Source organism: Triticum urartu, chromosome 3A (genome assembly GCF_056163025.1).
Source record: "Triticum urartu cultivar PI428250 chromosome 3A, HENAU_Tu73, whole genome shotgun sequence".
Lineage (NCBI taxonomy): Eukaryota > Viridiplantae > Streptophyta > Magnoliopsida > Poales > Poaceae > Triticum > Triticum urartu.
Window position 1 is genome coordinate 155,190,650 of NC_141875.1, and position 9,516 is coordinate 155,200,165.

Below are 9,516 nucleotides of genomic sequence, written 5' to 3' on the forward strand. Positions count from 1 at the left end.
AGAAACAAAGCGGCACTCCTAGAGACACATGCCCCAGGGCCTATCACCGCGGAGTTCTGCCACTGGTCGTCCAAACCGATCACGTTTGACCATCGGGATTACTCGGCAAGTATCCGCCATGCAGGATGGGCTGCCTTGGTGTTAGACCCGATAATTGACGGATACCACTTCACATGAGTCCTGATGGACGGCGGCAGTAGTTTAAACCTGATATATCAGGACAAAGTCTGCAAAATGGGGATAGACCCAACAAAAATCAGCCATAGCAATACTACCTTTAAAGGAGTAACACCAGGCCCAGAAGCCCATTGCACGGGCTCACTGCTACTAGAGGTTATATTCGGCTTTCCCGATAACTTCCGCAGCGAAAAGCTAACCTTCCACATCGCTCCGTTCCAAAGTGGCTATCAAGCACTACTCAGACGCGAAGTTTTCGCTCGCTTTAACGCAATACCGCATTACGCTTCCCTCATGCTTAAGATGCCCAGTCCACGTGGCATCATTACAGTAAATGGAAATATTGAGCGCTCCTTGCGCGCGGAAGACCATGCGGTCGCCTGGGCAGCCGCACACTAGACGGCCTCACCAACTAGAGCATCTGACAGGTCGATAAGACCAGGGACACGGTTAGACGAGTCCGGTGCAGCTATATATAATTGATACAGGTTTGATGGCTATACCCCTATAACAATACAAGGGGCTCAAAGCGTGTAAACAAGTGACAATTAGGCTCAACTTTACTCATCTTGAACTGTACATGGTTTATTTAGTATAACCTACCTTTTTGCACGACAACTTTTCAACTAAGTTCCTCTCTTTTACAGATGACCATTGTGCTACACCCGTCCAGGATACGGCACAACGGAGACACAGGCGCAGACGTGCAGCAGGGACCCGTTCCAAGGATTCTTTTTAGATTAAGACCCTGCGTAAACCTTTTTTACTGTCTCTTGTTGATACACATCCCCCGGATTCTTAGTACAATTGAGAAGGATGCTGACGTATTGGCATGTGGCCACGTCAGAATATTGCACGTACCTGGACACCAGGGGCTTATTACAAAGGGCACTTTTTAGCCTGGTTTACATCATAAAGACCGAATACCTTAGGGAGTGTTCGGCGTCGCGAGTTTGGCCTTATATGCATCAGCTCCGAATCATGTCTTTGGTCAAATGTTGGGTTTGCCCGGCTCTTGTGTTTTGCTGCCTTACGTTCCGCTCTATCGGCTAAGGCGGCACCAGGAGAACTACTGCGATTGTGCCCTGGTTCATCCGGACGAGCACCTCAGTAGAGAAAGCCGAAAACTGACTGTCATGATATAGCGTGAGACTGGTCAACCACTCGATGACCTAGCGGAATCTTCGGGATTCCTCTGCATTAACGAAGGGCTGTTTCCTGGCCAGGCATGTACGCACCCCGAATTCGGATGAGTGCGGAGCCACCAGGGGCTATATAGTAGCCCCATTGTCAAACTCCTCTGGCTAAGTGAAAGTGTTAAAGCATTATATTCCGATTGCCTAGTTCACTGCGCTATCACCTCCTTAATGGACCAAGACGTTGGATCAAGTGTGAACATGCGTCTTCTGCGAGCTTTCCCGCATTATATGCGTGGGGGCTGAAGCCGACGACTGCCATCTTTTAGGTTATATACATATATACATAAACGGCCGCACAGGAGGCATCATAGTACTTTCGGGCAAAAGTATAAATACAGCCTTGATAAACTCAATAAAACATTGTTTTTACAATGGGAATACATGTCACTCAAACATAATATTCTTCGAGCACTAAGCCTCTATCGAACGAGCGCCTTCAAGAACTTCTTCAAAGTAGTGCTCGGCAGCCACTCGGCCTATGGCCGAACCCTGTGCCGCAACAGTGGTGGCATCCATCTCCACCCAGTATGTTTTGACACGGGAAAGGGCCATCCGCGAGCCTTCTATGCACGCCGACCTCTTTACAACATTGATGTGTGGCACAGCACCAAGGAATTGTTGCACTAAGCTAAAGTAGCTATTCAGCCTTGGCCCTCTCGGCCACAGATGATCCACAACGGACCTCATGGCAAGTCCGGATAATCTATGGAGCTCGGCTCACTCGGCCATTTGTTCATTCAACAACAGCGGATGGGCTGGAACATGAAACTGTGACCAAAACAGTTTTTCCACTTCGTGATCTTTCCGATCCTTGAAGTACTCGGCCGCATCAGCAGCACTTGCAGCCAAATCTACGTAGGCGTCCGCAGAACTCCATAGCCGGTCCAGAGGTGCATACTTCGGATCCCCGAACTTAGTCCGCAACAAGAAGGGCTTCCCAGATACAATATCCGCAGCTTGATACAGCTCCTCCTTCGTCGCTCTAATTTTGGAGCGGGCTTCCTTGGCAGCCACCCGGGCCTTTTCCAGGTCCGTCGCCTTCGCCCGGTTTTCTTATTCAAGAAGCTGGTAAAGGTCAGCAGCATCTTTTAACTCTACATCCATCTTGGCTATTTTTTCTTTGCTCTCGCAATGCGCGGCCTGTTCGGCCCTTAACTCTTCGGCCGCCTTTAAAGTGGCCGCATTGCTACTCCTTTCTTGCTCCTTGGCTCGGGCAAGCTCCGCCCGAAGGGTCTCCACGGTGGCAGCTCCATCTGCAGTCACAACATATTAAAGATACTGGCATCATGCTACTCTTATTATGTGACAATCACCAGAAAAATCACATACCCTGTGCCTCGTCAAGCCGCTTGTTAACAAGCATGATGTCGGCATCTGCCGCATCCAGTTGCCGCCTTAGTTCGGCAAACCCATCAGTCCGGCTAGCCACCGGAGCTTCAACCACCTGCACATAAAGGCAGTCTGGTTATTACCTGGGACTATGGTCCTCTGTTTGCCGCTGTTTTCGATGACAACCAGAGTCTCAGGGGCTACTATCTACACAGGGCACATCTAAAAATGTGCGGTACTGTCAAAAATGTACATCATTTCGCGTACCTCAAAACCCATCAGTAGACTCATAAAGGCTTCATGCAACCCACTTTCGGCGGACGAAATCCTTTCAATCACCATACCCATCAACGTGCGGTGCTCTTCTGAGTTAGTCGCTTGCTCTAGCAGATCCCTTAGTATGTCCGACTCTTTTGATTGCTCTCTTCAAGAGCCGGATACTGAGGACTTCGGGTGGCCATAGGATTACCTTCTGGCCTTGCCGGATCAGGAGAAACCCTCCGCGACGACACCTCGGGTCGCCCGCCTCATGAGGCGGTATGGCAGGGGGAGGCGTTTCGCTCTCCATCATCTCTGGAAGAAGATCCCCTGAAGATGAGCTTTGCTGAGAAGGGCTAAGATCCGAACTGCAAGATAAATGCCTCGGTTATTTTCCTCAGAAGTAAAGCAAGATATTTTCATTATTAAGTACCCTTTTACTTACAGCTCGGTGGAGGGCTGATCCCCTTGAGGGCATAGTGCGGCCGGGGTAGCCCCTGAGACAGGACCCTCCGGCGAAGATTTCTTCCCCTGTTTGGAGAAGATTTCTTCCCCCGTTTGGAGACCATTGTCTCCGGGTCCTCGGAGGCGGTCCTCTTCCTTCCCTGGGGAGAGGAAGTTTCAGTCCCTCCTCCCCGGCTAACCTCCTTCGCGGAGGCGCTAGCCTCCTTGTTCCCCCCTTTATATTCTCCCAAGGGCGCTTGATAAGGCACGATCTCCAGCATCCTGGTTAGCACGGGATTTGGTGAGGTCTCAGGGAGGGGGACCGGACACCTGATCAACTTTGCCTTCGCTATCCAATCCTGGTCAAAGAGCGCCTTTTTTAGGGCGATGTTGCGATAAATAAACGGACAGTGTGTTCGGATGCGGGGCTACTTACTTGGGTATCCGGGCGATTGCAGCTCAGACCTGCATCCTCAGTGATGTACGGACACATTATTTGTGGTCCTAAGAACAATTTGTACATCTCTTCGTGCGTCATGCCGAGGAAATGTTGAATAGCTCGCGGTCCTTCCGGGTTGAATTCCCACATGCGAAGGGGCCGGCGTTTGCAAGGCTGGACTTGACGAACTAGCATAACTTGCACTACCATAACCAGACTGAAATCTCTCTCAAAGAGATCTCGGATACGGCTTTGTGGTATTGGCACGTCCTTGGCTGGACCCCAGCTCAGCCCCCTGCTGATCCATGACATCAGTTGTGGTGGGGGCCTGAGCGAAAGGTGGGGGTAGCTACCCACTTGGCACTTCGGGGAGCCGTGATGTAGAACCACTCCCGCTGCCACAATCCGGACACCTCTAGGAAGCAACCCTCGGGACATGGAGCGTCAGCGATTTTGCTTATTAAAGTGCCTCCGCACGCTGCGTGCTGCCCCTCAATCATCTTCGGCTTCACATCGAAGGTCTTGAGCCACAGGCCAAAGTGAGGGGTAATGCGGAGGAAGGCCTCACATACGACAATAAATGTCGAGATGTGAAGAAGGGAATCCGGGGCCAGATCGTGAAAATCTAGCCCATAATAGAACATAAGACCCCTAACAAAGGGATCCATAGCGAGGCCTAGTCCTCGGAGGAAGTGGGAGACAAACACGACGCTCTCGTTGGGTTCGGGAGTAGGGACGACTTGCCCTCGGGCAGGCAGTCGATGCGAAATTTCTGCGGTCAGATATCTGGCCTCTCTCAACTTCTTGATGTCCTCCTCCGTGACGGAGGAAGGCATCCACTGACCTTGAAGGTTGGATCCGGACATAGTTGAAGGTCCGAAGTGCCTAAACCTGAGCTTTGGGTGTTGGAACTCGAGGTGGGAGGCGGATTCGATTAAGATCAAGAGGAAAAAGCCTTGTCCCCTTTATAAAGAGGGTGAATATCAAGCATCCTCCTCGTGGCCGTTTGGGACTTGCCTAAGATCTAGGAGTCCTACCCATGGGCACGTTTGGGTTACCCACGTCCGTATTGATGAGAATCTCGTGATAAAGGGGACACGATCTCTGCTTCGACAAGACGTGCCAAGGAAACCGCCTCGCGAAACACGCTGAGATGGGTTATGAAAAACGATTGGAATAAAGACCTGGCTGTGGTGTGATGTCACGCTACATGGTACGTCAGCATATTAGATTTGTGGAAATATTATTCTCTCTACGGTGGTATGTGGAACTCGTTTTGCGGAGCCAGACACGATCCTCATGTTCAAAATCTTCTATGAAGTATTCGGAGGAGGAACCCGCCTTGCAATGCCGAAGACAATCTGCGCGTCGGACTCATCGTCATTGAAGCCTGGTTTAAGGGCGACTGAGGGAGTCCTGGATTATGGGGTATCCGGACAGCCGGACTATATCCTTTGGCCGGACTGTTGGACTATGAAGATACAAGATTGAAGACTTCGTCCTGTGTCCGGATGGGACTCTCCTTGGCGTGGAAGGCAAGCTTGGCAATACGGATATGTAGATCTCCTTCCTTGTAACCGACTCTGTGTAACCCTAGCCCCCTCCGGTGTCTATATAAACCGAGGGTTTAGTCCGTAGGACCAAGGACAACAATCATACCATAGGCTAGCTTCTAGGGTTTAGCCTCTTCGATCTCATGGTAGATCAACTCTTGTAATACTCATATCATCAAGATCAATCAAGAAGGAGTAGGGTTTTACCTCCATCGAGAGGGCCCGAACCTGGGTAAAAACATCATGTCCCCCGTCTCCTGTTACCATCCGCCTAGACGCACAGTTTGGGACCCCCTACCCGAGATCCGCTGGTTTTGACACCGACAGTCATCTTGCCTAAGATCCCGCTAGGAAGAAGACCGAATCCATTAAGTAGACGAACCAACGTAGTCGAATGAATCCTCACAATCGCAACGTTATCGGAACTATCGAGAAAAAGTACAACCAGAAAGAAGCAAACAACATGGTAAAACCAACAAGCATAAACATGGCATGATGCACAACCAAGTATGATGCATGTCCGGTTTAATGAGGCATGTCATGGCAAAATGCACAAACAATACTACAAAGTAAGTGGAGCTCAATATGCAACGGAGTTGCATATTGATGAAATGCCACATTCAATTATTTAGCTCACTCTCCTTTATGCTACCCATCAATACTAAATATTGGTTAACATGGCAAGAGGTGAAGCATAATAAAACTACCTATCTAGGCAAGTTTAAATGAGGCCGGAACACCAAACAACAAGTCCGGAAAATCCCCATATGCATATTTCGAAGTTGGTACTGTTCTAGCCTATACACAATTTTAGAGTTGTTAAACATGTAAAGTAATGCCACCATGTTAATCTATGCATTTTCTACTCCATTTACATGTAAAGTTTATTAAATTCAGAGCTACGGTTATTTAGTTATTAAATAAATCATTTTAACATGCCATTAAGAAAATTAAATGCAAACACCATTTTGAACATTCTAACATGGATGAAAGTTGCATATTATGAAACTAGATAAAATTTAAAGCATTTTACATATATAAATTATTTACATATGATGCACATTTAATGAGTTATTATATGCATGATGTTTAAGGTGTTTTGTGCAAATCTGGTAAAGTCTGAATAAATCGGCAAAATCATATAACTGGAAAAAACATGAACGGACCGAAACACAAACTGGCCCAACAATGGACAAGGGGCGGGAGCTGCTCACCAGGCCTCATGGGCCGGCTCGGTGGGGAGGCTGGATGCAGGCTGGGCCTTGACGCAACGCGGATGCAAGACGCGGCCCAGGCGCGGGCACGAGGAGGCCGGATCGGGTCAACGTAACGAGCAGAGGCGCAGGACGAGCCGCTGGTTTACGCGGTCAACACGAGCGGGAGGCTGGGTGAGGTCGATCCTCCTTGATCGGCGCGACGAGGAGGAAGACAGGGAGCGGCGAGAGGATGGACTTGGTGTGGGATGCGGCCCACGCGCGCGGTCAACGGCGCTGCTGGCTCGGGCGGGTGCTCGTCGTCTTCGACAGAGCAGAGCAGTGGTAGCAGTAGGAGGGGTCGCGGGGCATGGCGCTGGCAGGACTTGGCGATGGCGGCTGTGCAGGGGAAGTCGACGCAGGGCTAAGCAAAGGAGCAGTGCGGTCAATGAAGCAGCAGTTCGAGCATGGGTGAGGTAGGCGACGCGAACGACGGCGGATCTGCTCGGTGGCGAGCAGCTGCCAGCAATGTGCTGGACTCCGGTGGGGCGGAGAGGCAGGGGCGGACGCGGGGAAGACGGATCCGTCTGATTCCCAGCTGGAACGGGTGCAAAAGGGCGACGAGGTGGAGCTTCCATGGGGTTCTTGCACCAGGTGAGCGAGAGCGAGCCTGAGAGAGAGAAAAGAAGACGGGTGAGGAAAAGAATGAGAAAGGAGGGAAGGAAGAAGGCAGAGCGGCATGGTGGCTGCTAGTCTTCGTCGGTGGCTCGCGGGCGACGCGCTACTCGAGCGAGGCGAGGCACAGTGATGGAGGTCGAGGCCTCGGGCGCCTCCGAGCGTTGAGGCTGCGAGGATCTTTGGTGGGGAAGAACTGGCGTGATGGAGGCCTTGCGATCTGGATCTGACGGTCCAGATCGATGGTGGGAGGTGGCTGCGGGTTGGCAAGAGCTGGTTGGGGCGCGCGGAAAATAGGGGAGTTGGTTAGAGGCGAAGCTCGTTGGCTGGGATGGATCCTGAGGGAGAGGAGTGGCGGTGCTGAGGAGGATTGGATGGATTGGACAAGTTAGGGCTAGGGTTGTCCGCTATATATAGTAAGTGGATTTTTGTTAGGGGTATTTGGTTCCTCCGGTCGTAATCGAACTGCCGAGAGAAGTAGGTTAGGTAGACCGAATAAGAGACCGAAGATGTTTTAGGGATGTTTGGGAATGATCCGGACCCATCGGTAACGACAGCCCGAGTCGGGTTCGGGACAGCTTTCGGACACGGGCGAGGCGTCAATGCACTATGCAAAGAGGGGTTACGCGGACGTGCTCAAGTGTGTGGTTGGACTAAGAATGGTCAATGGAGACAAAGCAGTCTGATAATCCCCAAGTGCGGGGAATCATCGTAGAAATTTTCAATGGTGGAAGTGATAAGTATGGAGTGTCGAACTCACAAGGAGCTAAAGGTAAGATCAATATTCTCTCAAGTCCTATCTGCCACTGATACGACTCTACGTACACCGAACGTTTGCTTCCAACTAGGAACGAGAAATAAAACTACGTTATGGGTATGAAGAGGATAACTTTGCATGGTATCGGAGAGATAAAATATAAAGTAGGTGTTGTTATCATAAAGTTAGAATATATTACTAAATATTATAAATAGCGAGTGTGGAATAATGATGGATCAGTGTGCGGAATTGTCTTAGGCAATTGTTAACAAGATCGGTAGTCGTCATTGCAATTTCATATGAGGGAGAGGCATAAGCTAACATACTTTCTCTTCTTGGACCATATGCACTTATGATTGGAACTCTAACAAGCATCCGCAACTACTAAAGATCATTAAGGTAAAACCCAACCATAGCATTAAAGCATCAAGTCCACTTTATCCCATACGCAACAACCCCCTTACTCGGGTTTATGCTTCTGTCACTCAAGCAACCCACTATAAGCGAATCATGAACGTATTGCAACACCATACAGCGAGAATCCCACACGCTTGCACGACACGAAGGGCACAATAGGACAGCACCAATATAAGACATACAACTCATACCAATCTAAATCATCAATCAACCCAAAGACAAAGGATATCTACTCAAAACATCATAGGATGGCAACACATCATTGGATCATAATATGTGGCATAAAGCACCATGTTCAAGTAGGGATTACATCAGGGTGCGGGAGAGTGGACCGTGTAAAAGAGATGAGGATGGTGATGATGATGGTGATGTTGATGAAGACGACCACTGCGGCGATGATTCCCCTCCCGATGGCACTCTGGTGCCACTGAGAGAGAGGAGGAGAGGTTCTCCCCCTTGTGCTTCCTCCTCCATGGCCTCCCCCTGGATGGGGAGAGGTTCTCCCTCTGGTCCTTGGCCTTCATGACGATGATGTCCCCTCCGGGATCCTCCTCCATGCTCTCCGGTGATGATGACCCCTCCAGCAGGGTGCCAGAGAGGGCCTAGATTGATTTCTCATGGCTACAGAGGCTTGCGGTGGCGGAACTTCTGATCTAGGGTAATTTTTGGAGGTTTCTGTATATATATAAGAGGTTTTGGCGTTGAGAACAACTCATGGGGGGTCTCTGGGCTGTCCACGAGGTAGGGGGCGCGCCCAGGGGTGGGCGCGCCTCCCACCCTCGTGGGCAGCCCGGGACTCTTCTGGCCCAACTCTTTTACTCCATGGCCTTCTTCTGGTCCAAAAATAAGCTCCGTCAAGTTTCAGGTCAATTGGACTCCGTTTGGTTTTCCTTTTCTGTGATACTCTAAAACAAGAAAAAAAAACATAAACTGGCACTGGGCTCTAGATTAATAGGTTAGTCCCAAAAACCATATAAAATAGCATATAAATGCATATAAAACATCCAAGATTGATAATATAATAGCATGAATACTTCATAAATTATAGATACGTTGGAGACATATCACGGTATGA

The 9,516-nt window shown here is 49.8% G+C and overlaps 1 protein-coding gene across 1 annotated transcript; it reads right to left on the bottom strand.

The window, feature by feature from the left end:
• Window positions 1-1,703: 1,703 nt before the first annotated feature.
• On the bottom strand, window positions 1,704-7,637 carry LOC147979015 (uncharacterized). The gene is made up of 5 exons (XM_087546675.1): window positions 3,844-7,637; window positions 3,409-3,766; window positions 2,973-3,331; window positions 2,706-2,820; window positions 1,704-2,629 (listed from the first exon to the last, which is right to left on the bottom strand). The coding sequence occupies exons 3-5, from the start codon at window positions 3,051-3,053 to the stop codon at window positions 2,430-2,432; spliced, it is 396 nt and encodes a 131-aa protein (XP_087402801.1). The 5' UTR covers window positions 3,054-3,331; window positions 3,409-3,766; window positions 3,844-7,637; the 3' UTR covers window positions 1,704-2,429.
• Between the last annotated feature and the right edge of the window lie 1,879 nt (window positions 7,638-9,516).